General features: G+C 39.6%; 2 protein-coding genes across 2 annotated transcripts in view; one reads left to right on the top strand and one right to left on the bottom strand.

The window, feature by feature from the left end:
- Window positions 1-8064, top strand: part of NEB (nebulin) — a gene marked incomplete at its 5' end in the record, with an annotated part of 63153 nt that extends 55089 nt beyond the window's left edge. The window contains 12 exons of the mRNA XM_010294695.1: window positions 462-554; window positions 1152-1244; window positions 1746-1838; window positions 2808-2900; window positions 3175-3267; window positions 3538-3630; window positions 4376-4483; window positions 4814-4997; window positions 5486-5578; window positions 6621-6770; window positions 7070-7179; window positions 7891-8064. Of these exons, the coding sequence (XP_010292997.1) occupies window positions 462-554; window positions 1152-1244; window positions 1746-1838; window positions 2808-2900; window positions 3175-3267; window positions 3538-3630; window positions 4376-4483; window positions 4814-4997; window positions 5486-5578; window positions 6621-6770; window positions 7070-7179; window positions 7891-8064 (1377 nt within the window). The remainder of the gene's footprint in view (window positions 1-461; window positions 555-1151; window positions 1245-1745; window positions 1839-2807; window positions 2901-3174; window positions 3268-3537; window positions 3631-4375; window positions 4484-4813; window positions 4998-5485; window positions 5579-6620; window positions 6771-7069; window positions 7180-7890) is intronic.
- Window positions 8065-10508: 2444 nt separating this feature from the next.
- The window catches only part of RIF1 (replication timing regulatory factor 1), a gene marked incomplete at its 5' end in the record, with an annotated part of 35142 nt that continues 19347 nt past the window's right edge, over window positions 10509-26303 (bottom strand). The window contains 17 exons of the mRNA XM_010294694.1: window positions 10509-10729; window positions 11667-11775; window positions 12063-12216; window positions 12877-12992; window positions 13087-13164; window positions 13441-13581; window positions 14124-16895; window positions 17657-17708; window positions 17790-17879; window positions 18907-19049; window positions 19802-19945; window positions 20329-20428; window positions 20662-20864; window positions 21184-21226; window positions 23011-23275; window positions 24421-24520; window positions 25972-26121. Coding sequence (XP_010292996.1) covers window positions 10509-10729; window positions 11667-11775; window positions 12063-12216; window positions 12877-12992; window positions 13087-13164; window positions 13441-13581; window positions 14124-16895; window positions 17657-17708; window positions 17790-17879; window positions 18907-19049; window positions 19802-19945; window positions 20329-20428; window positions 20662-20864; window positions 21184-21226; window positions 23011-23275; window positions 24421-24520; window positions 25972-26121 — 4881 coding nt within the window. The remainder of the gene's footprint in view (window positions 10730-11666; window positions 11776-12062; window positions 12217-12876; window positions 12993-13086; window positions 13165-13440; window positions 13582-14123; window positions 16896-17656; window positions 17709-17789; window positions 17880-18906; window positions 19050-19801; window positions 19946-20328; window positions 20429-20661; window positions 20865-21183; window positions 21227-23010; window positions 23276-24420; window positions 24521-25971; window positions 26122-26303) is intronic.

The raw sequence follows: 26303 nt of genomic DNA, 5'->3' as shown, positions 1-26303 counted from the left end.
ACTTCTTCATACATGTAATTATTTACAGAACCCTAAATATTTTTAACCATTTTGCTCCCTGTTCCAACTTCCCTTTTCTTTTACGTGTGCTTTTGGTTGGTCGTTGTTTTTTTTTTTTAATTCCTATCTGTTTCCTGTTTTAATGCTGCTATCGTAGAAGAGGGAGGGTTACAGCAGGCTTCGGTGGTAGTCTAAAAGCTCCCCTCCACCATGAAAATGTATTTATTTGACGTTAGGAGACTTCCATCTTGGATTCATTGCACCTGCTGAGAGAAAACCATCGACCTCTGTGCCTTCAGACCCTCGTGGGTGCAATCCCTGTCTTCACTGCTTCCAGGGGTAGCTTTTAGGGCACGTTAGAACAGATTGACATCCAGCAGACTCGAATATTTGACTTCATGTTGGGTTAATTATTACTGAGTTGTGATTGTATTTTTTGGATGCTTCTTGTTACTACACAGGTGTTGTACAAAGAGAGCGTGGGGACTGGGACCCCCACTCCTATCACTCCAGAGATGGAGAGGGTCAAACGCAATCAAGAAATCTGTAGCTCGGTACTTTGCTAAGAAAAAAAAGTTCCCTTTAACGCTGTTTAAATGAACATTTTAACAGTTTTAATAAGCGGCGTTGTAACACTTGTTCCAAAATAATGCCGACCCTAGCTCTAAAGCAGCTTCCATAAGTGATTACTTCTTACTCGTGTCTTTCTTACTGTGATTTACAGTGGTGACTTTAACTTGTTACGGTTTTTACAGGTTTTTTTTTGAGTGATTCTAATGCTCTACTCTACTCTAATCCTAAAAACATTTAACAAGCTCCATTCATTTTCTCTGCAACGCTGACTTCTTTTTTTAAATTATAATTTAGATATTCATAACATCCTCGGCCCCTCAATATGGTAATTTTGTGGTCTCATTTTTGTAGTACTTGCGCTATTTATTACAAGTGTCCCTGTAGTTAAAAAGCCAGTATGCCAAACCCCGCTTCTCTAGTAAAATATTGCTAAGTACTTTCTTCTTTAAAAATATATGTATAAAACCTAGTCCCTGAGAAAATAAATAGAAGAAAAAATGCCTTGGGCTTCAAGTTTGTCTATGGATAGGTTTTTAACTTACTGTTGCTTTCTTTGGCTCCTTTCTTATGTCTCATAGGTGTTGTATAAAGAGAACATAGGGAAAGCAACCCCAACACCTGTGACTCCTGAGATGGAAAGAGTCAAACGCAATCAAGAAATCATTAGCTCGGTACTTTTAATAAGAAACCAGCTGCTAAAGATCTGAATGAAGTGTCTCACATGACGTAGTGGATGTAGTAATGTGTGCTTTCTAACTATAAAATGACCCTATTGCGTGGCATAAACCTCCTACCTCTCTGCTTACAAACAAATTGTAGTATCTTCTATTTAACACTGTCTGAAGCAGGATTTTACTAGAACTAGGTTTTACTTTTTTTGATAGATATTGTTTCTTTGCACTTTTTTAACCCTTTCTGACTACTCCTGTGCTTTCACGCGGAGTTGATTCCATACAGGGCCTGTTTCTGCATCCTAGTAGATTAATGGCAAAGCTCCCACTGCTTCTTTCGGGAACAGCGGCGTGCCCCAAATCTAACCCTTTCCAAGTGTAATAATTCAAAAGCTTTATAGTATGTTGTTTTGGGTTCTGTGGTTTTGTTCTTTGTTGTTGTTGGGGCTTTGTTGGTGGTGCCTTTTTAATGACATTTGGATACTCCCTTGTATCCCGTAGGTTTTGTACAAAGAAAATGTGGGGAAAGTGACCCCAACACCAATCACTCCAGAGATGGAGAGAGTCAAACGCAATCAAGAAATCATTAGCTCGGTACCTTAAAAATAGATTTTTTTTTTTCCTTTGTGCTTATAATTTAATAAAGTAACATTCTAACTCCCTACTGAAAGTTGATTTTTAATTTTAAAAAAAGACATATTTGTTGCTGCAAATTAATCACTCCTCCTCTAAAATAAAATTACTTTAGTGTTAACAGTTTGATCCAGAACTTTAGGCCTGTTCTACAACTTGGTTTGTATAGCTGTGGGCTCTATCCAGACACTATTAAGAGTTTAGCAACCTTTGGTGAAGATACTCTGCTTTCTCCCTACGCTTAGTGTTTAAGCTTTCATTGGCTTTTTCAGGGGCATTTGACTTTAGCAAAAAACAAACAAGAAACCCCACCACCCCGCCCCAAAAAATCCCACCTCTCTGACCCACGCGAGATTGTGTTGCTGCGACAGGTGACTTAGGATGCCTTAAACAGGACTGCACACAAGGAACACGACTGCTCCCGTTCCGGCTGGCGTATCAGCGATAGCGTTGAGGTGGCCTCATGGCCTGGGGAGCTGTGTAGGTGTAATGGTCCAGTGGTACCAGACACCCTTCCTCGACACCCTTCTTTATTTGGCTGCCCAATGTCAGCGTGGCAACAAAACTCCTTCCTCCCTCACAAAAAAAGGCCACGAATTGCTTCAAATACAGGTAAAAGAGCAGATAAAACATTTCTTAAGTAGTTCTCTAGGGCCACAGGCAGCTTCCCTGAGCCTATGGAGCCATTGTCATAGCTGTAGCTGGATAGAGCCCTTCTTTGTTAACCAAAAAAAATAACAAGCTTTTCTTTTACAGTCTATTTTTCTTACCCTTCCTTACAGCAGTAGATGTTTGGCTTTTGTGCAGTGCTGCCTATCGTAATCGGTCATGACTTCTTTGAAATTTGATAACCAAGTAATAGTTTGTGTTCAAATCTTTTTCATTTTGAGAGGGTTTTAAGATACCGGATACATCTTCTGTATCCCACAGGTGTTGTACAAAGAAAACTTGGGGCGAGCAACCCCCACACCTATCACTCCAGAGATGGAGAGAGTCAAACGCAATCAAGAACACATTAGCTCGGTATTGTCTGGCAGAAGTGAAGGGGATATGATAGAGCACTTTTTTTAACAACTTAAGTCTGCCTGGTTTTATTTAACCCTCTAATTTTTTTCCCTGAAACTTAAAGTCATCTCTTAAATTTATAGTACTTAAAAGATTTTTTTGTCAATTAACTTGTTAATACTATTTTTCCTCTCACCTTTCTTTCGTAATGGATGGTGTTTACTCTAAAACCAGTAACATTACAGTTTTTAATTTGTACATTTGTGACTCTGAGTTACTTTGTGATCTGTAGGTTGTATACAAAGAAGGCTTAGGGAAGGCAACCCCCACACCGGTCACTCCTGAGATGGAGAGAGTCAAACGCAATCAAGAACACATTAGCTCGGTACTGAAAGACGACAGACAACCACCTTATATTAAAAATAACCATTCTGAACAAAAACTCTGCTTCTAATTTAGCCTTATTTCCTCCGTTTTCCTTATTTTTCCCTTTGATTTTTACCTTTTGCTCTAGCAAATAACTTCTTAGATGCTTTGTTTCCCAAGATCTTTTCTACCCCTGGAGTGATGAGTATGCTTAAACAATAACACCATTTACAGAACGAGCTATGAATTATTCCTGTCTGATTTATGGATACCTTTGTGTACACTATAGGTTTTGTACAAGGAACATCTCGCAAAAGGAACTCCAACACCATTGACTCCAGAGATGGAGAGAGCTAAACGCAATCAAGAAAACATCAGCTCGGTATGTTCTAGTCAGCAAATAAATGAAAATACATTAAAATGAAATTACATTAAAACGTAACATTTCAATCCCCGAAATCCTTACTCAAATTAGCAGTGCAGATGTTAACATAACTACCTAGCTACGTAGTTTGGAAGTATGAAGTGACCATACTAAAAATCAAATCTTTTGATACTTGCTTTTTACTTCCTGCTACAATTGAGTATTTCTTTCTGGGTGATTAACTGGGTGATAAACTGCTTTAGTTTGGGGTTTTTTTTAAAACAACAGTTGAATTTCAAACAGCCTATGTTGCCTTCAAGTCTCTTGCAAATATCTTCTGTTTTTACTGGTCTTATACTGCACGAGATATAAAATGATCGTTCTTCAGTAACAGTATATTTTATGTTAGATTTCTGACATTCTGTATAAAAACATGACCAATCTGGAAATGGCCTTCTTTAGGCCCTTCTTTGCTAACCTGTTACGCTTCAGGTAAATCCTGACATACCCCATCCTGTAAAGGTTTATGTACATAACAGATGTCATGGCTTAATAACAGCATCTGCAAACAAATGTTTACAGCAGCATGATGCAACAGTTATCACTCAAGAAAGAGCAAAAATCACTCAAAAAAGCAAAAACAGCTGCTGCTGCTTTTTTTTTTTATTCCCCTTCTTTGCCAGGTTGCTTCAGTACAGCTCATTCCTCATGATGCAGCAGCAGTCCTGTGCCCTGTGATCACTTCCTTTTTCTCATCTGGCAGGTTCTTTATTCAGATAGTTTCCGAAAACAAGTACAAGGCAAAGCTGCTTACGTACTGGATACACCTGAAATGCGACGTGTACGAGAGACCCAGAAACATATCTCCACAGTAAGAGCATTTATAAATACATTTTTAACTTGGCAGGTCATTTAAATAAAAACAGAACCTTGTTCTGAGGCATTCCAGGGTTGGCAGCTCAAAGAATTGTACATGTAGCAAGTCTGGTTTACCCAAATTCTTAAAAGCTAAAGGGTTTTGAGAAAGCTGTGACTCTGCAGGAAAGGCATGTTTGGGATTAGGCTCTCTCACTATTCCTTGGATTGGAGAAAGCAAAAGCACAGAACAGCAGTGCACCTACTAGAAATTCGCCTGAGGTAAGCAGGAATAAAAATTATTAATCTAAGCTACAGAGAACAGACATTTCATTTTAAATTGCAGGTGAAATACCATGAAGATTTTGAGAAAAGCAAAGGTAGTTTCACACCTGTAGTTACTGACCCCATTACAGAACGCGTGAAAAAGAACATGCAGGACTTCAGTGACATTAGCTATAGGGGCATTCAAAGAAAAGTAGTAGAAATGGAGCGAAAGCGTGTGGATCAGGATCAAGAGAATCTCACAGGTAAGCAGAACCTCGGTTTTATAACGACTTGAGCGCTTCACTCACTCACACAAAACACAAGCTGACCTGGATGAGTTGTTTTATTTAAGATCAGCCATATCATTTCAAATTTATCATTACTTGGAGATTATGTTACTAAAGTCCATTTTGAAAATATTCTCTTATAGCAGCTGTATATCATTCATGGTCTGCCAGCCCTATTCTGCCCAACTGCGTAATGTCATGGTAGAGTTACGTTCTTTGCTTTTAACTTCATATATTCATATATATTTAGAACTTCTCTCACCTCGGCTCACTTAATGTAGATTAAATTAAAAAAAACAAAACACTAATCTGTGCTGTAGATTTGGGAAACACAGTTTATGAAATACTGGTTGCCCATTTGTGATACATTTTTACTCCTATTCAGGACAGACATGTGCTGCCCAAGCTCGCTGAAAGTTGCTCGGGCTACAGCTGCTCCTCAGAAAATGCTGTTTCTCTTACAGGTCTTCGTGTGTGGCGCACAAATCCCGGGTCAGTCTTTGACTACGACCCAGCAGAAGACAATATTCAGTCCAGAAGCTTACATATGATCTCCGGTTTGTTCCATAGTCTTGACTGTGCAAAATGGGTTTTATACTTGCGCAGAGCCCATGGCTAGAACTGACAGCTTGGGGATGCCACAGTGCAGCTTGGCGCTCTACCTATCCAAGAACGCAAGCGTAGTCTTACGTGCCGACTTCAGGCACAGTTACACAGGGACACAGTTCTTGTGAGAATTAATGCTAACTAGAGAGGAAACTGTCTATGTTGTCTAGATTTATGCTAGCTACATAAATTTAGCTAGATGTTTAATATAGCCATTTCTCAAAAAAAAACGTTGTTAATCTTGCTATTATAGACAAGTGATCTAACACAGGCACGAAGAGGATTGTTCATATGAGCCACAGATGGCATGATAGAGTTGCTTACGTGTAACGTGCTTTCTTTTTAAATAACTCTAAATATACTGTTTCTCAGTTACCTTGTTTTTTAAGCTCAAACAATTACAGGGAAGGAGAATAGATTGATCCTGCATGGTAGAAAAACAGAGTCTCAGGAATGGCCCAGCTCTCTTGTCAGTTGATGAAGGAAAGCATAGGATAATTGGAATAAAAATTTTGGAAGTAGCTAGCACTAAAGGGAAGGAGGTTGGAGGAGAAAAAAAATATTCTGAATATTAACAATAACAGGGGCATAACAACTGTGCCTTTTTGACTAGAACTTCAGAATGGTGTCCATAGAATACTTTTTAACAGCACTGACCTCAATACCCTGGAGTAACCATAAAAACAGACTGATTAATTCACACACTCATTTCCATAAACTTTGTAAAAGAGGGAAACCAGTTCTGCTCAGCACGCATGGGGCCCATCCGTTTTCTACTCAATATAAGCACAACTTTGATGGGTTTGGTAATAATGGTAGAAAGCTTTGGGTGTTTTTAGAGAATATGTACACACATGCATACGTACAGGTGTATACATACAAAGTAACCTATATGTGTGTGTAGACACATATGTATATACATATGTATTTTTATGTGTGCATCTCCTTACAAAGCAAAGACATAAACTGGTTCCCACTGCTTTCTCCTTGCAGTCCAAGCCCAGCGCCGCAGCCGGGAGCACTCCCGCTCTGCCAGCGCCTTGAGCCTCAGTGGTGGCGAAGAAAAATCCGAACCCTCAGATGGCGTGGATCAACATTTGTCCTACTACAGCAACGGGGCCTTCTTTACCACAACTACGACAGGTACAAGGAGATTAAAAATGCCATTTATTCACATATGAGGACAAATGGTATCCAGACCCCTGGGAGGGCAGTACTGGTCATGGGCTCACCTTCAGTAATTCCTCTAGCCAGGAGAAAGTGCAGAAGTACACCTGCAGAACGCTGAGTTATACAGACATAACTAACAGATGTAAAGTTGTATTTCAGTGGGTAAAAGGCAAATTTGACCCACCAAGTGACCCAAGATCTTTATTTAGAGCAACTCTAACCTTACTGCTAATGCTGTAATGAACAACAAAAATGTATTTTCCTTTTTGTAGTGGGCTACAAACATGCTAAAACCATAGAGTTACCGCAACAACGGTCATCATCAGTTGCCACCCAGCAAACAACAGTATCATCAGTTCCTTCTCACCCATCTACTGCTGGTGTAAGTAACACTGATCACTGGCTTAAGGCACACAATCCCCACCTGCAGTGGGAGTTAATTTGACTGCCTACCAAAGGTGCAGAGCCCTGGAGGTCTCCAACAGCTGATGGTACATGCTCCATCATGCTTCAAGTGATGTTGATCCAGGATTGAGTCAGCTGGGCTGAAGTTTGGCACAGAACCAGATGAAGGTGTAAGAGATTCACTGAAGGGGGACAGACCCTCACCTGTTCTTGAAAAGTTTAAATTAACACTTCTTCCTACTCCCAAGATGGAGTCTTAAGAGTAGATACATGACAATGGATACAGCATCACCTCCCCACTAGGTCTGCTGGGAGACACCACCTTAAAGTTACAGCTGGAGCTACTTAGAGCTGCTACTGCTCAAATACATTCTGAAAACATTTTGTCTGGCTTCAGCACCACTAAAACACACAGGCTCCAACCTAAGGTACTGTGGTACTTAGGTAACTAAGGTAGTTACTGAGAAGAAACATTTTGTGATCTGCAACCAGGAGACTTAAAAGACCAGCTAGATAGTACCATCAGCAGTACTTTTAGAGTACCTAAACAAGTCAAAACATAACTTGCCCTTAGCCTGCTCTTACATTTTGATTCTCACAAGCAACTATGGCTGTTGGAGCTGACAGCAGGGATATAATGTCTCTCTTGTGTTTTTTTTGCCCCCAACCCCTTTCTTAAAACAAGCAGAAGACTTACCGGGCCATGTATGACTATATGGCAGCTGATGCCGATGAGGTTTCCTTCAAAGATGGCGACACAATTGTAAACGTGCAAGCAATTGATGAAGGCTGGATGTATGGGACTGTCCAGAGAACCGGCAAGACGGGCATGCTGCCAGCCAACTATGTAGAAGCTGTCTAAACCAACACGTCTTTCCATAAAGCCTATCTGCACAGCAGACATGCCAGCACTTCTCAACACAAGAGCCTTAGAAAAGGGTTTCTAACACTTTTCCCGAAGTGCCTTATTGTCTTCTGTGTTGATAGCACCTTTATGAACCATGATGGGGGGGGAATAACTGCAGAGCAAAATACTCCTAAAACATCCTTTCAAAACATTTTTGAAAAGCACCTGTAAACACACAAGTAGGCATGGCTCCTAAGAACTGTATTTCTTCCAATGTCCAAAACCAAAATATTTTTTAAACATTGCCTGGACTTTCAAACATTTCAGCATCACAATGTTTATGCTAGAACTGCAATCCAGTTCAGCATTGCTGAAATTCTATGTACGTACTTCAGACTAAGACTGCCAATTACTACTTTATTCATTCTCTCACAAAGAGAGTACTTTTCTGAGCTATTCTAAAATGTTTGAACTTATTCACTTCTTTTCCATATAAGCAACATTTAAGCTTTGTGTCTCAAACCAACATTTAGCTAGGGGTGAGCAGAAAAAAACACCCCAAACCAGAAGCCTCTCCTCCTGCTTGCTGAGCTCTTATGCATGTGTTTTTCATGCGACTGTTCTGGGGTCAAAAGCTGTTATTACTTGTAAATTAGTGACTCAATAAAGCTCATGTTTCTGCAGTATGTTTGATGTATTCACTCATGCTGAAGAGCAGCAATCAATCTCACAGCAAACTGTATGGAGAAAGGGAGAGACCCCAGAAGGGGACGGAGGATGGAACAGCCACAACAGCAGTCAAGCTGCAGGGCTGTGAATGAACACCTGCACACAGTGGTTATTTGCTTCATCTGATGAAGCATCTAGTACCAGCCAGTCTCCAAGAAGGAAGGAAATAAGAAATCAGGGCACACAGTGCCCAGGATACACTAAAGATTAAAAAGTTAACAGTAGGAGGAGTTGCAACATCAACTCTGAGGGCCTTTGTTCAAAGGGAATTCACAGCACCTCACCGTGTACACAACCAGCTTGAAAGGGAAATGTCCTTCCTCAAAGCAGGATGCACACTTGCCAGCACTGAAGGGTGTTAGTTAAAGATGTTAACACCCTTTTGAGACACATTAGGAACACCCCATCTGTACAGGTCACTGTGTACAAGAGTTGAACAAGCCTAAGGAGGCAGACTTGGAACCAAAATAACATTTTCAAGAAAGCAAGAAAACCTGTAAGACAACTCATCACTGGCACTGTTCACATGATCCCTCCAAGACACCTCTCTTTATCCAGTTCATTTTCTTCATGAAATGCACAAACAGGGCAAAGAATATTTAAAACCTTGCTGACAAGACACTACCATGTCCTTGAGGACCTGCTCCTACCTTCAGGCGGCAACAATGACCCACCAAGGTCCCTCCCAACCTCATGAGTCCAAAGCAATGCAGAGGGAGGGCTGAACAGATCTTAAGGGGAAAAAAAAAACCAAACCCAAACCACAAATGACATTAACAAGTTTGGGAACTCTTTGCTGTTTTATTCACCCATGTGTAAGATCTAAAACCACCTGCAGCAATTCCTTTTGATAAATGTCCACTTTGATAGCTACAGTACAATATATACAAATTAGATTTCCAGAGTAAAACCAGAGAACTCTCTCTGAAGGTCTCCAAGAAGCAGCAATGCATTCCATGCAATTAAAACTCCAAATCATAAATTATTAACCAACATTTGCCATGATAAGTCTGTACATAATATACAAAGAGCTCTTGTCAAATCCATCCATTTCCCCCAAGGAAAAAGTCTTCTCCACAGAAGAGCTGCTGCAAACAAAGAACATGGGAAGTTTTGAAAAGTCTTTCGCTTGTCAGGGTACATTGCATTAGCAGCTGCTTAGTGTGATTCCTACAAAAATACATGCAAAAAAGTTGTCAAATACCAGGTTCCTAGACTGTTGCTACTGTAAGGAATTAAGCACAGCTTATCTCAATACAAAACGATGCTGAGAAGGGAGCTGCTGTCCGTCAGAGTTTCAGCAACTTGAAACGAACAGGGGCAGCAGATGAGCAGAGCTGTAACATCAATCTCTTACTGAATAATAGGAGTTTGTAGCAGTAAGAACACTTCAGATTTGAAAAAATAATTTAACAACTCTGTTGGTTTGGTTTCACAGTCTTTGCTATTGCACAACTTTACCAAGTTTTCTTTCACTACCTGAAAGAAATATGCATAGCAATACAATACAAATACCTCTAATAGGAAATAAGCAATCCCACCAATTAGGAGAAAAAAAACCCAAGGGGAAAAAAAACCCCAAAGCAACAATACATTTTGCTCATACAGGTGTTAAAAAAATCTTCTATAGTACAAAATGCACAGTTTAAGGAATAATTCACCAGTAAGAAAAGCAGTTTTTTGGGAAAATTGTCGTAACAAAATCCTCCTTACTTAGAAACGATAAGCAACTAATCAGAACTTTCATGGGGTGGCGATTTCCAGCGGGACTGCAGGTTTTTCATGATACAATTTGTCATGCAAACTAGTTTTTCTTGCATCTCAAAAAGCTGGCTTCCTGAATAGCCATGAAGATCTTCAGAGGTCAGCTGAGCGGCAAGTGCATCAATTTGGCTCAGAAGATCTCCTGTGGGCTGGTCACTTGTATTCATGACAACTGGTTCAATCAAATCTGAAAAGGAAGGAAAGTAGGGCAGTGCAATCTGTGCGTCTGGATTTAAATCTAAGCAGAATTATGTTGCAGCGGAATGTTACAGCTTCTTTCGTACAAAATAACATATTCAAGCAGTATACAAAGCATTTGTTCCACACAGCATGGAGCTGCTGACAAAGGCACTCCTCAGAGCGCCACGCTACCCTTCTTTATGGTGACTTTCATTATCATGCTTGTACAATAAACCTAAGGGCAGAAATGAAAGTATTCAATCATATTCAGATACTGCCAGCGTCCTTCAAGACCTCTTATCCCAAAGTCCAACTTTTAAGCTGGACAGCTGAGAAGTCACTCCTAACTCACTTCGTTCTCCAGTTAACCAAATGCTTCAATTATCTTCTAGGAAGAGCAAACAGAGATGCCTCTGTTTCAGCCATCAGGCCAAACTCCAAAAAACGCACAGGAAAATTCAAATCAAAATCTAGGCACCCAAATCCAAAATGGGTTTCCAGGTAATCGCCCCCCTCCTGTCCCATGCCCTCTGGATGAGGCACCGCTTATCTATCTCTGCTTCATCTTGCTTCTTTCTGCATGTACCCAGAACCACAGCAGTCACTACGGTATTAGACAGCTCAGGGGACAAACCCAGCTGAGAATCAGAAAATGAAGTACTTAGAGCCCTACCTAACTTGTTCTTCGCGTGCTTATGCAAGCTCATTTTTGCAAAGAAAGCATCTTTCCCACAAAATAGGTAACAAGTTTTAAAAAGCCATTGCTACAGGGCTTCATAAAGTGGCTAACTCAAACACCTGCTTAATGTGCTAATATTAGCAGTTAACATTCTCTCTCACAAAAAAACCACCCCAAAAAAACCAAGTGTTCCCAGTAGGAGAGAACGAAAACAGCAATACAGCAGGAACAGCCAAATCCTAAGCAAAAAGCCAGTAATAGGTACCTGCTGCAAGTTTTTCTTCATCTACAGAAAGAGGTTTATCCTCGCCATTATTTATGGGCTTTTCTACATCTTCGAGCACTGCTATTTCCTCAAATCCTCGAGATTTTACCTGAAGGTTGTTTTGGAGAGAACAAGAGATGCTTTTTCAGAGGGAAAAAAAAAATTACATGGTGGGTGGGACATGTTTTGACCTCATAATAAATACAACCATTATTCCCGTTAATAATATTGTAACCAAGTCATCTGTACCTTGAATTCCCACGTTACTTTGACAGGTGGAGATTACATTTTAAAGTGCTATTTCTAATGGGGGAAAAAACAACATTATTCCTCATGATGGATGTTAGCAGTTCATTAGGCTGATATTGGCTTTTTGGGCACTAAAATGAAATTTACCTGTTGTTCATGATATCCTTTAAGAACTTTTTTAACATTGGAAACTTTCGGAGAGCGGATGGGAAGAGTTTTGATCTCTGATGCTGTCAAAGTACTCAGATCACCCACTGTCTTAATGTTCTTTGCTCGAATGAGCTGCCCCAAGCCTCTGGCGCTGAAGCAGGGGAGAAAGAAAAATGGTTTATTCTGCTAGAATTCATGTCCTTTCTGCCTGGCATGGCAGAGCAGAAAGAGAACTTACATGAATGCCAACTCCTTTTGCACACCTTTTTGCAGTTTATCCTATAGCCAGCAGAGAATGGCGTTCTAAAGCCCACTCCCGTGTAATACGACTGGAAGGAGGAGCAGAGTACACCAAAAAAGGCCATTCCGAGCAGTTCTCACTGCACATCTACAGTTTGTCGTGATGAGTTACCAAAACTCAGATCAGAAACCACGCTAGCTGAGCAACTGGGCCTCTGTACATTTGAAATGTCGATTTTTTTTTTTTTTAAAATTCCACTTTGCCTTCAATACACAGAAACCTCCAACTGCTTCGCCACAGATCATTACTATCAGTCTGCTCTGCTGTGTGAAAAGTTCCCTGTGTTCTTGGGTGCAAGGTTTTCACAGTCTTACAAAAAAGACGAATTGATTAATTCCAAAATACTTGTCTCTCCCTCACCAAACAAACCTCCCTCCCCGCTTTTAAAAATATTTGGCAAAAAGACGTCTCCAAGTCATCACATTTTGCATCAGAAAATTTGGTTTTGTAGGTTCAGTAAGAATTCCATTTCTACTAAAATGTAACCTTCAAAAGCAACACTCCACTTACCATATGTTCGATGTAATCTGAGGTAAAATTACATCAACTGGTGCCTTGCAGCCAACTAAGGCAGGATACACGCATTCTGTGGGGCAAGGCAGCGATTCCTTAGCCATTTCCGTAATCTTGAATAATACAGAAAAATTATTAAATTAACTATCACACAACTGAATACAGGAAAAAAAATAGAAGAGATACATGAACCAAAGCACTTCTTACTAAACACTTCTTTGAGCTCTTAAATTTAGGGTTACGAGATCCTGGGGACAGAAATCCTTTGGTTGGAGTGGTAATATGCTGGATAGAAAAAGAGGAAAAAATATCTCTCAGGATCGCAGGAATTCAGTTAATTGTAAGATTCTAGCTACGTAGATCTCAGAAGTGCATTTGTCTCCTAAGAGTAACAGAATGAGTCTGGCTAAACCAGTTACAACTATTTCTTACACTTTCTGATTCTCTGCTCTTACAATCGTTTTTGCAAGCGACTATAAACATACACTAAAGCAATGTTACCTATGATAAACCAGAAATGCGAGTACTCATGACATACGGAATATATGTAACAGAATTTACCTTAGCCTGAATATTAGATAAAATTTTAAGACTTCGGGAAGATGGCGAAGAAGAATGGGATCTAATAACAGGACTTCTCCTATCTATGTCATCTGCCAGGCCTTCTTGATAAATTGGATTTGCAAACGAGACTCGACGAATCTGTTTTTAGAGAGAAGTAGTTTTTATAGTATGACCTCAAACCACCAGACGCTGGTGAAGTCAGTCTGAGGAGACAAAATAGCTCAATTTGAAATAAAGTCATTAAAGTTCTCGAATGACACAGATGATGTTTCACACAAGGACAGAAACTGTGGCTTCCTTATTACTGAAGGAAACATTAAGTGCATTTCATCAAAAGCTGCTCAAAATCCAGTAGTAAGACCCTGACTACGCATACAGTGGTTTTGCAGTACCATTCGTTGCACTGCAACCCAGGAAGCAGATCAGACTTTGGCACTCTTTTTGGAAAATAAAACTCCCCACCCGGAGCCCCCATGCACAAGGGGGTTGTGCTTGTTGGTGCTTGTACCTTACAAAACGAAATCTGTAACACATCAGCTTCAGTCTAAGATCACTTACAATTAAAAAAATAGTCAATAATTCAACATATCTGGAACTTGTTACACTACAGACACTGTCACATATTCCAGTTACGCACTGAATGACTTGTGAGTATCACAGAATGAATCACGTCACAATACCTTATTAGCAGGTGACAGGTAATCATCCTCTTGATTTCTTTTTACACCTCTCTTTAAAATACTAGTGGATGGAGAAGCAGAAGGAGACCATATGCAGCGTGCCTGCATACTGTTAGGGCTTTCATTAAGTAACACTAAAGAATCGTGATCTTGCAGCTTTTGAGGTGAATCCACACTGTTGTTTTCTACTGCTGCTGCTGCTTTGTCTAAGGCCACATTTTCAGGCACTGTAATTTCAGTTTCCACCAATTCCTCCTTCATCTCTTTATCTTGAATAATGCAAGTTTCTCCTACAGTATTCTCAGCTGCTTCTTTATCATCCTGATGGCTTTCTAGCTCATTCATCTGTTTTCCCTCAGATTTGCTAACAACAATCGGTGCCTCGGGTATCTCCTCTAGTTGTCCATTCTGACTTAAGTCTACGTTTTCTGCAGCTGCTGGTTCTTCACGTTGATTCCCTGCAGCCAGACAGCTGTCAGCAGGCTCATCTGCACCACACTCAGGCAGACACTGTTCAGTTCGGTCACTCTGATCTGCAGGTTCTTTCATTTCCACTATGGAGTCACTCACTTCACCTCCTGTATGCTCTGGATTCTCTAGCTTCTCCTCCACGATGACACTATTTCCTTCCAGATTATCTTCAGATGTTCTCTCTCTTCTCAAGTGAAACGCACTGGATTCCTTAGGAGGATGCAACGGAGTGCTCATTGCACAAGGTGCCATAGACAAGCTCTCATCAAAAGTTGAATTACCAGACACCTCTGATGTATTCACAGGTTCCTGAACCGGAGTGGTTTGGGGCTCATTCAGTTCACGAGTGTTCTCATTTTTTGATTCAGTGAATGACATTACTTGCTGCTTTGACTTTTTAAAACAGCAATCACAGTTCCTTAGTCTTTTCAGCCTTTTGCTTCTTTTGTGCTGACACTCAGGCGTTTGCAAAGAAGAAAGATGACCACCTGAAGCATTTGTTCTTGGTACATATCCAGGCAGAACAGTTGAGCAACAGTCTTCTGTGTTTGTTTGCTTATCAACGTGTTTATTTTTCTCTGCTGCTTTCAAATCCTGATCAGATTCACATGGGTTGGTGAACGATTCCATCACTGTATTGCTCTTGTTTTGTTCCACACTTGCGTTCTGTGCATCAGGTGAACTCTTTGAGCTGGCCAATCCCGCAGCTTTGCTAGCATCTGTAGGAGTTACTTGGTTTTTCAGGTCACATGGTTCAGATGTCAATGCAGCATCTGCACTGACTTCACAGCTTAGTTCATCTTTATCTGTGTCCAACAGATTCTTAGTTTCATTTCCTTGGGAAGACACCTCATGGCTACGGCTTCCTGGCTGTAGCTCCTTCCATTTACCTTCAGAAGAATCATTCCTATTTTTCACTTTTGCAGATTTTTTCCTTCTTGTGCTTTCTTCCTTGGTCTCAGAGCCATCAGCCTCTGAATTTTCTATGCTGGAAAGCAACCCTTGTGAAGCTCTTCTTGTGTGGTAGCGTGGGCGATCAGTCTTCTTCTGCCCTACTGCACTTGAGCTACAGTCTTGACCTTCCGTGTCAGTCTTCAAGTTATCTCCTGACCTCCTAGCACTTTTGTTCAATTCCTCATCAAGGCCCCTTGAAGCAGGAGACTCCTTTGAGCTCAAGTCCTCTGCAGTAGTTCTCTCAGGTAGGTTGCTTTCTTTTTTATTTGCATTTTCTATAGATTTTCCAGAAACTGCTTTCTGCTTTTGGAATACGTCATCTTTACTCTGCGGCACCTTCTTCTGCCAGGATTTTTCGTCATCTTTATGCCTGTCTCTCTTTTGGTGGCCATCTTCCTTATCGTGGCTACCTGCTGGACTTTCTACAGTTTCTGACCGTCGTCTTGAAGAACGTCTTAGTATTTTCTGATTAGAAGACACATGTGGAACCTGACTATCGTCGCCTGTTACTTGGTCAGATGACACTGTAGTCTCCGGGGGTGTATTTTCTTTAGAATCTGTATCTAACATCTGGACCTTTTCTATTTCTGCTATCGTATCTTCAACTTTTTTAATTTCTAATTCTGTTGAATGGAGAGCTTGGGACTGAGCAAGGAGAATATGTTCCATGCTTTCTATTGCAGAAGATAGTTCAGGACTATTTTCCATACTGCTGGAAGAAAGAGACTCTTGTGCACTTTTCTCTTGTTCTGACCTAGTTAAGAATTTGGCCTGCTTATTTCCTTGGTGCTCCATTTTACTCTGCCTGCGAGTTAGCCTTCGTATTGCAGTAAGTATTTCTTCTGACTGAGATTTTGAAGGCTTTTTATTTTCTTCTCCAGATTTTTCTGGTTTAGCGCTATTCTTACACACATTTGTATTTTCCTGTTTACCTGCCACAGAAGCACTTCCAGACAGCTCTGATAAACTGTTTAATGCTGAAAGGCTGAAGGGTCTGTTCTCCGAACTATCAAATTTCTCCAAAGTAATAAAAGACTGCCGCCGGCTTGCCGGCTGTGGTGTTCCAGAAATTACGTCACTTGAAGCTGAACTGCTGCTGACATTTGAAGTGTTTTCATTCCCTGCTAAGGGCTCCTTTGAAGCTGTTTCTGCAGTACTTTTTTCTAATCCCTCTCCAAGTGATGGCTCCTCCGGAATCATTTCAGCTGCATCCCTTTGTGACTCTCCCTCGCTGTTTAGAGTTGAGCTCCCCTTTGTGTGAGTAACAGACGACTTTTTCACACCGGCAGCATTCTCAAGAGGATTATCTGATTTGCTGGTGCATCCTTCACTCTTGGCGTTTTCTTCCTGTCCCAAAAATACAAACAGCAAAGTGTTGTAGTTTTGCTATGAATATAACGTAAAAGAACAGCTCCAGTGGAATAGAAAACAACATGCCCAAAAAGGTTTTTCAAAACACCCTTCCTTGAAATTATTTTATTATCCATTCTTTGGTAGGTACAAAAGATTTTTTTTTTTTACAGCTATTTAATCTCAAAACACAAAGAACTGCAAAAACATTTTATTTAAGTTTTGCAAGAGGTTAACAAACCTACAACTAAAATAGTTTTTAAGAAAACTGCTGTATTTTACCTACTGTCTGTTCAGCACTACAGTTGCTCAGGCTAGCTGTTTAGCCAACTCCTCTCTAAAAGTGAATAGTTCAATATTTAGGATTTACATCCCCCACCAAAAAAATCTACTGTTTAATCCCCCTCAAGCCCTTACAGCTTAATCCAAAAGCGGCTTAGAATGTGGAAACATAGCTAAACTGTTTACAAGCATGGCCCATTAGAGTAATATAGAAATCAACTTTTTTAAAAGAAAAGTCACTTTCACTTTTAAAAGTAAAAATAGTTCCAGAAAAGTGTGATGCATACCAAATGCATCTGGTGGGGGTGGGGGGGAAGAGTGTTATGGAAGAGACGTCAACAGTGTTACGATTCCTAACATAAAGCTAGTCAATGAAACCAGTCTTAAAACAGCACCCCAGTAACCATATGAAGAAAACATCGCTGGAACAGGTATAATTCTGCTATCTTAATTACCATTAGACAATGAGAAATTACCTGAGGCTTGGTTTTAGTATCATCTTTGGCATTTTCTAAAGATGATTTTTCCCTAAAATAGAAGTTACTTAAATTAGAAGTGTAGCAGAAAAGGGGGACACCTTTAATGTCTATACTGGCCACCTTTACTTACAAAGAATCTTCCTGGCTTTGAGTATACTGAGAAAATAAGGTGGTATCTTGCGATGTGTCCAAACTGTTGTACATAGCAGGAATACCAACTCTGAAACAGAACCAGAAGTACTAAGTCAGACTCTTTTTAAAAAATAAAAGAAAGAAAAGGTAGTGTAATGCATTAATCGCAAGAGAGCGGATACTTATATGAAGTGGACTGAACCTCCAAACTCTCAAGACCACTCAACCCGCAACACGCACCCAAGCAGGGTCTGCTGCACAAAACGCAGGGCAGCATCTATTAAGTATCAGGAGATTGTGTGACCGCAGGCTCCACTCCCTGTTCTGGGCAGAAAAGACACAATATTGCAGCCAGCTGCCTCACCCTCCAACTGGCAGAGCAAACTGCAAAGTGAGTGCAGATCATGATTTAGCTCCTCATTTCAAAGCTGCTATTTTCAGTTGAGTTAAATCTTTTTCTGTTTCTAACATGCTTTGGGGGAAGAAAAGCTGTGATTGGGATCCCATTCCACAAAGAATTCCACAACACATACTAACCATATAATCCAGCTGAGTTCCTGTCAAGAACTACTGTAACCAAATTTTGCTTACACTGCGCTTCTGTTTCCCGAGTACAGAAAATACTCTAGTATTATTTTCTCACATTAAAAAGAGGGTAATTCTAAAGATTCCCTTGTAAATCAGAGGAGTCTTGGGAATATCCTAATTTCTGATAGGCTGATGACATAAGACTTCTCTTCAAATTTGGAAGTTCTTCCTTCAGATCGGGTAAAAAAAACCCGTTCATTTCAATGATTTAAGAAAAATTATATCTTCCATTTCACATTGCAAGTGAGAGTCATGAAGTAAAAATGTAAATTGCAAACTACCAAACTCCAAAGAAGTAACGGAGAGTGTATTTAATCAAAATACGAAATGCAGATTAAAGAATAATTTGGTTACTTTAAAACAGTAAAGCAAGGAACTCTGTTAGCTTTAAACTTTATAACTTGTATGGAAAAGTAAGACTTAATTACCTATAGTAGTCTGAGATACAGAAATTGAAGTTATGTCAATGTGACATACTCACTGTAATGACATTTCACATCAAGTTTAAAACAGAATGAATTACAGACCTCTTTGATCTAAGCACTTCCTTTTGGTGTTCCGTCAATATTCTTGGTTTTGTTTCTGGAGGAATAAACACAAAATCAACAGATTTCTCCTCTTCCAAAAGTATCTCACTTTTAGTCTTCGACGATGAAAATTCTAGTTTCAACTGCAGAAAGAAAAAAAAAGGGGGGGGGAGAGGATTGTAGACAAAACAGAGGAATTTAAAGTGTTTTTACAATTCAGGTACAGCCATCCTCAAGGGAACAGTTCTCAAGCAACCACAGTTCTTTCAGCATATTCATTGGCACAAATCCCTCAGTAAATGCCGAGTTTCTTCTCAAGTGTTATCGCCCCCGCCCCCCCCCAGCACTACCACCTAGGAGAGGTTCTGCAGCCCATCCTCTGGGCTGTTAAGCAAGCTTCTGCTCTTCCTTTACCATCTTGGAGTTCAAAGCCTGTAAGAGGTGATGGTACCTCAATACTCAGGAGGATTATTATTTACTGTTGCTTACTAAACCAGCGATTCCTTAAGATAGAACACCCTTCTCTCCCCCGTGCAAGTGACAGATTCGGAGCAGGCAGCACAGATCTACCAAAACCGAGATCCACCTCAACACCTGAAGTTGTCACAACCGGCAACCAGACCGAGGTGTGCATTTTGCATCTGGTTGCCACTCCTCCCATCCATCAAGGAGCCTTCCATGATCCCTCCTTAAAACTCAGCGATCTGTAAGCTTATCAGAGAATCTTAACAAGAAAATTTTTAATTGAGGTGAGCTATATGGTGTACATTTGAAAGGAAACTATTTTAGCATCATAAAATACATTTTTCACTGAGAATTTACAGAAGCATACTAGATGTTCTGCTGCAGAATATAATGGATTTGATTCCATCACACCTCTCTCTAAACACCTTACCTTTGCAGATGTTACTTGCACATTACTGGACTTGTCTTTTACTTCATTTTTTAGTTCACTCGTCCGTGCCCACATAGAGTCCCGTTTTTGACCCAACTTCACTTCCATTCCACTTATCTTTGCATCTAACTGTGAATTTTCCATCTATTCAGATAAAAATACACAGAACGCATTGCATGAAGAAACTCCAAGCTCACAAGCCCATCCTGAGATATATTAATTTCTACAACTAAATTGTCCCACACTCCCATTTTCCTCTGAATTACGCAGAGCACAACATAAAAAATTAATTATTTCAAACAAGCTACCGGAACTGAAAATTTAAGATGCATAAACTGTCAAGAACCAGCTCAGTCTTTTGACAGTGCTTACTCAGCATAAGTTTATCATTCCAAACACGAAGCAAGTGCAGGCCAATCACAATAAAAAAAAAAAAAAATCAAAAGGGACCTTGCCACTACCTTCTGAGCAACTCCCTTAAAGTTCTACACAATTAAGTACCCATTGGGGGTCAACAGAATATTTACCGCATCAGAGAATGGGCCACTGTATTCTTCGGCTATCTCGATGCTTTCAAACCCAGGCAGCAAGAGTGGAATTTTCTTTTTAGCTTCACTTAACACAGATCTGCTCAACAAAAAAACAAAAAACAAAACCAACCAACCAAACAAAAAAAGAACTTTAAACTGATGGGTGTGGGGAGGTGGGGGGAAGGTACACAAAAAGACCAGCAAATGTCCCAGCTTGCACAAAAAGCAGATTCTAAATGGCAACCAGAACAATACCAATTCATTTGTACATAACCTGAGATCTCTTGATCTAAAAATAAATAAATATTATATAAAAAAAAAATCTCTTACTTTAAATCTTCAGGGTACGTTAATGACGTAGTCTTGGCAAATGTTGCATTCCAGAAGTGGGCACTCTGGTTGCGGATCTGTTTGCTCTTATGCTGAAATATTACACAGAGCAACGGAGAAAGCTGCTCTAGCAGTTCACTGTCGTAAGAGCCAGTGCAGTGAGACTGTAAACACAGGATAATCTCGGCCAGTAGCTTTTCAAGCTGAGGGAGAGAAGAAACAATTTCTTCTTCTTTAATTCAAATATCGCACATATTCACTATTTAAAACATTATGAATAAACATAGTTTATATATAAACTGAATAAGCAAATTTAAATGCCACACCACATGAAAAGTCTAATAGTTAAGCTTAGTGGCCCTCCCCTCAGCTACCTTTTTAGTAAAAAATAAATAATTTAAAAATTAAATCTCTACCTTCATTATATTTTTATATTTATTTATTTTTAGAATAGAGGATGAATGGCAAAACTCCAGTATCCCACATTTTCCCAAACCCCAGCTATTTCTCTAGCACCTTTACCTTGTTGTTGAGATTACTGTATACTTTAGATACATCAGCAAGCCTGCCAAAACAAACAAAAAAGTTATGTTTTGCTGTCTCATTTATCCCAAGCATAAGAACTAAAAACATAATGCACTCAAGCACTGCACGCTAGTTTTAGCGTACAACTTGATGAAATAATGTTGTGAAACAAGCCTCCCTTTGGGCGATTAAAAAACTTCCTGGTGTAAACAGTTCAAGCAAGCTTATCCTTTAACACCCACCGATATTTACATATAATTATATGCTACCTTTAAGAGAAATGAATGGAAGGATCAGTAGTAATTAGTACAAACTTAAAATTCAAAGCTTTCTTATCAAGTAACTTTTAACTGCCGCCTTTGTGTTGCTCTTAACCCTCTCCCCAAACAGATTTCCCAGGCCTCATAAAAATATCTGCATTAAAAAGCTGAAGTACCACCTAACTAAGCAATTTCATGTAAATAAATCCCTAGGTACACCATCCTGAAACATGTAGTAACTCATTTTATAAGCCTGTGACCTCCAACCTGAAGAGGTTCCCAACCTTTTCTTTGCTTGCATAAGCCTTCCTTCAAAAATCTGTATCCAACACTCACTTCTCCCTTTTAATGAGTAATTCTAAGACAATGCTCAAACGAAGGCAGATGAGATGGGAGATGGAGAGAGGTGGCGTTCAACTCAAGCTTACACAGGAACAAGGGGATTCTTGCCTCTGAGACAGGGACTTCTGATGAGTTTTAGATCAGTGGTAGCAGTCCTGCTCCAAGTTTCAGTAAAAGCTTCAAAAAAACATTTACAGGCTGACTGGCAGCATCCTATTCTGTCCTCCCTCCTCCCAAAACACTCAAAGATGTGCTCTATTTCTTTTCCTTATCCTGAGCAAAGCATACATCTCTTGCATCATCAACGAATCGGACACAAGCCTCTCCTAGCTCCCTCCCACCAAGCCCCTAGTAATTCCATCATGTCCTGGGAAGAGAAGCCTACAACCGGTAAAAGAGCAAAGCCATATAAAAAAAAAGCGCATAGCAACAAACAAGTATTTTTCAGTACTTTCCTCTGCTTAAAAACTTACAGGATTTTAGTGCACTTCAACTAATTAGGATTTCTCTATTTCCTACAAAGTGTTATGCAGTTCCTGCCCACTAGAAAACAAATTACCAGTAACAAATACCTTCACTACAGTGAAAACAAACAGCAGGTGGAAAACCAAACACTTTCACCTTGCAGAGATGACAATACATTCACTCTGAAGAGATGATTTTAAATACCAAGCTTTCAGAAGTCCTGCAGGTTTCCCTTCATGTACGACGAGGTAGGTTTGGCTTTATTTCCAAAGAAAAGCATTACCATAGAGACTGCCACTCATGTTGGCGGTTTTCTGAACCCCGCTGAAACACTGCGGAGGGCAGGGCTGCGCCGCAGGCTCTACGGTAACACACCTGGGACGTGCTGGTCAGGCTGTTCCGGGCAGCCACCTCAGCTCAGGTACACCCCAGGCGCAGTCCCAGCGCCCCAGGTTCTATGCAGCAATTGTAGAAAACAGCGTGTTCCCAGCGACTACCTTACAGACCCGTTTTTTGCAGTGTTGGGGTGCGCTACAAAATTAGCGCCCACCAGCCAGGCTGGATCTAGCAAAATACACAGTGCTCTCAAAGGTGAGAGGTTTGGCAGAATGTTGAAAATTCTTAGCATGTGAGTGGCAAAGCTCTGAAAAACCCCAAGCTATGCTTAAACACACTGCTTGCTAGAGACCACACAAAATTTCACCAATACGCAGCAACACAATGAATCCAGTTTTCCAACCATCCTTAAAATACTCACTTTGTTTTTTCATAAAACACTGCCAGGGGCTTTGAAAAAATTGCAAACATAGTCCCAATCACTGAAGGCAATGAAACGTGGCTGATGATGTTGTGAAGAATAGCAATAATTGAAGGACCAACAGAGACCAATGTTTCTGAACAGATTTCTTTGGAACTGAACACATGGAAAGAGTTTAGTAACATCACCAGGAGTTTAAAGAGAGAGGCAAGCTTTCCAAGGGGTTCCTTTTTCTTCTTAGACCAATCTGTAGGTGTCTGTGGAGCTAACATTAAAAAAAAAATTAATTTTTTCCTACCTAACCAACATGCATTGCAACAAAACACACCTGAACTTTTTGTCTATACCTGAAACAGAACTTTGACTCCCAAACTATATCGACATACAAATAGTTTTAAACTAGACCTAACAGAAGACATACATTTTTCATGCATAATTTTATCATACTTTTACAGATACGATTCCTATTCCTCATATTTACAGCTGGTCATACAAATGACTATGCTTTTAATTTTACCTTTAATTTCAATCTTTTCAATTTTATCTTTAATGGCTACTTGCAAAAGGACAGCAACCACTCTAGAGGTACTAGCTGATACTCAAATTCTGGAACAAGTGAGAAGGAGGGAAGGGGAAGTATTAAGTTTTATTACTTTGTTTATTTATTTGTAAGTGAAGTTTCCATTGTGTTTTTCCTCATTAACATCTCCAATCAAAGCATTTCATTCTTTCAGCAGTCCAACACAATGTCTTACTACTTTGACAAATTCATAGGGGGCAGAGAAATTATTAAAAACTTATTCTTTCTTCAGCTTTAATAGTTGCAAATGGGAGTAGAAAACAGAACAAAGAACATTTTTACGTACAATGACGTTTTGTATTCTGTTAAACCTAGTCTTGACTGTTTTATGCAGTAGCCTTTCAAATGTTACATTAACAGTTCATCATCAGTTTTAGGCAAGTATTATATATATAATTAGACTGTGGATTACGATGAAGCATTACTGCTTCAGATTATAGCTGAACAAAGCAAAAGCAGCAGATTTCACATGCAAACACGAAATCAGAGCCAAAAGTATCAAACACAATTTCAGAAACCAGCAGTGTTCTACAGTGAACTGAAAGGTAAAGTGGCCTCAACTTTTACATGAATTTCAGGTGTATTTTGTCACACTATGCAGTAACTACTCAACTGCTCAACAGAAGAGCTCTGATACTCAAATATGCATACTGGATATTTTTAGTTCTTTTTATGACTTTTTTGTCAATCCCTTCAGTGCTTAGACAGTATAGACAGCATACACAGACCATTGATATCCTATAGTCATCACTTCTGCATCTACAACTCTTAATTTTCAACCAACTCTGGAAGACAGACACAGAAACCCCAATATTCAAGTATTTTCTTACATCTGTTTTTTGGCTGATATTTAGTACCATATGGTGCAAAGTTGATGCAGTCAACCATAACTGATATGATATGGGTGAGACCATCCATCATTGAAAACATCTGAGGAGGAAACAGGAGTTACCAGCAAAGCCCAAAAGAGCAACAGCACCAGAAAAAGCCACACATGTTGTCCATTCAAGACAGCAATACAAACAGCTTTTAAATTTAAAAGTGGATGAAATTTGTCTGCATTATCAGGTAAGACTCAGATAAGATTACATTTTAAAATACACACATTTACACAAACTGAAGTTTTCCCGGTCTATACAAGTAAGGCATAAGCATATATACAATCTAAAGAAGCAAAACAATAAGAGGCAGCTGTAAGAAGGTGTTAGATTTAAGAAGATGCATCAAAAGTATTAAGGTTCAAGGCACTAGCTGTCTAGCAAAATATGTTTCCAAATGTCAGTGTACGCTTAAGTTCAGTTACGGTACAAAGCCCGATTTTCAGAAAAGCCACTGTAGGCATAACAATAAGGCTGTCATTAACATTCAGGAAGCACAATCAATTTCTAGTACGTATAAAAAAGATGGGTCAAGCTCCTCTCCGTGCGGCCCCCCTGCCCAATTCATCGCAAATAATTCTGAGAAAAAACCCTCGCTTTTAAAAGGAACATTGATACTGTGGGCCAAAAAAACCAGTTTAGTTTCAATAGAAGTTACATACTGAAGGTCTAAATTGCTTATGTTTGGCTTGCTTAATCATCATTAATTTTTGAAAACTGAAGTTTATCATCAGGATACAGCAGCATCCAAAGGAAGTCAGAATGATGTCATCCTCCAAATTCCATTTTTCTTTCTTATTTATTCCTTTCGCAGTATTTTTTTTCAAGACAGACAACTTTGAAGTGTGAAGGATTTTATGTTCCAAAGCTAATGTTCACTGACACCTACAGACACTCTTATCTCCCCATATGATGTGGGCTTGCAAACAGGCAACACAGATAATGTAAAGACTTCCTCTTTCAAAACCTCTCGCGCATAAAACTTTGAAGTAAAGTCTTTACATTTTAGTCTACAATGTTGACGGTACCAGGAATACAGCAAGTTACGCCCTCTGAATGCTACAGTGCTACTCTATCCTCCTTCCTAATCAAAGCGCCTGTTTTTGTGGTATTTGTTAATTCAACCTGAAGCTACTTCATCTATATACATATACACACATATACACACGCACACACATTTCAACTGGACAAATCCTATTTACCATTCATCTTCACTAAACCAGTATTACTTAAATAGTTAGAAGACAAATCCAAAGACTGCTTAACTGCTATTTTATATTTGAGCTTTATAATTATTTATACTCTCTTCTTTCAATCCATCTCTAGATTAACTCCAACTCCTGTTAGTAAAAAGAATTTTGTTACAGCTTTATCTAAGTCTCACCCAAAACATTTTAAGTTACAGAAAGTACTACATTAGAGTTTACAATACATTCTTATATCTAATTTAAAATGTATCTGCTAAAGTATTTATATAGTTCAATATCACTGGTTTATACTCACTACTGGAGTTTCACCTTCTAGCCCAGATATTATTTTGGCACAAAGTTCTTCACAGCATACGTTTTCTTCTGCTGTTGCAACTAAAGCAGCACAGCGAGCAAATGCTCTATACAGGTCTGACCAAGTGCGCAACAAGGATTTCATAGTTGGCTTTAACAACAGAAAGAAAAAGTTTATAAATATCAATGTTTGTGCATAGAGATAAAAACTTGCTTTAAGTTTTCTTCTTCTGTCAAAACCTATGTAATTCAAGAATTCCAACTCTGGAGCAGTGGTCCAATGTATATACGTATTGGTAACTAACTCTACTCCGAGATTATCAGAGAGTACTT

This window comes from Phaethon lepturus, unplaced genomic scaffold, assembly GCF_000687285.1.
Source record: "Phaethon lepturus isolate BGI_N335 unplaced genomic scaffold, ASM68728v1 scaffold1199, whole genome shotgun sequence".
In the NCBI taxonomy this organism is placed as follows: Eukaryota; Metazoa; Chordata; class Aves; order Phaethontiformes; family Phaethontidae; genus Phaethon; species Phaethon lepturus.
This window is presented reverse-complemented; position numbering and strand designations above follow the sequence as displayed.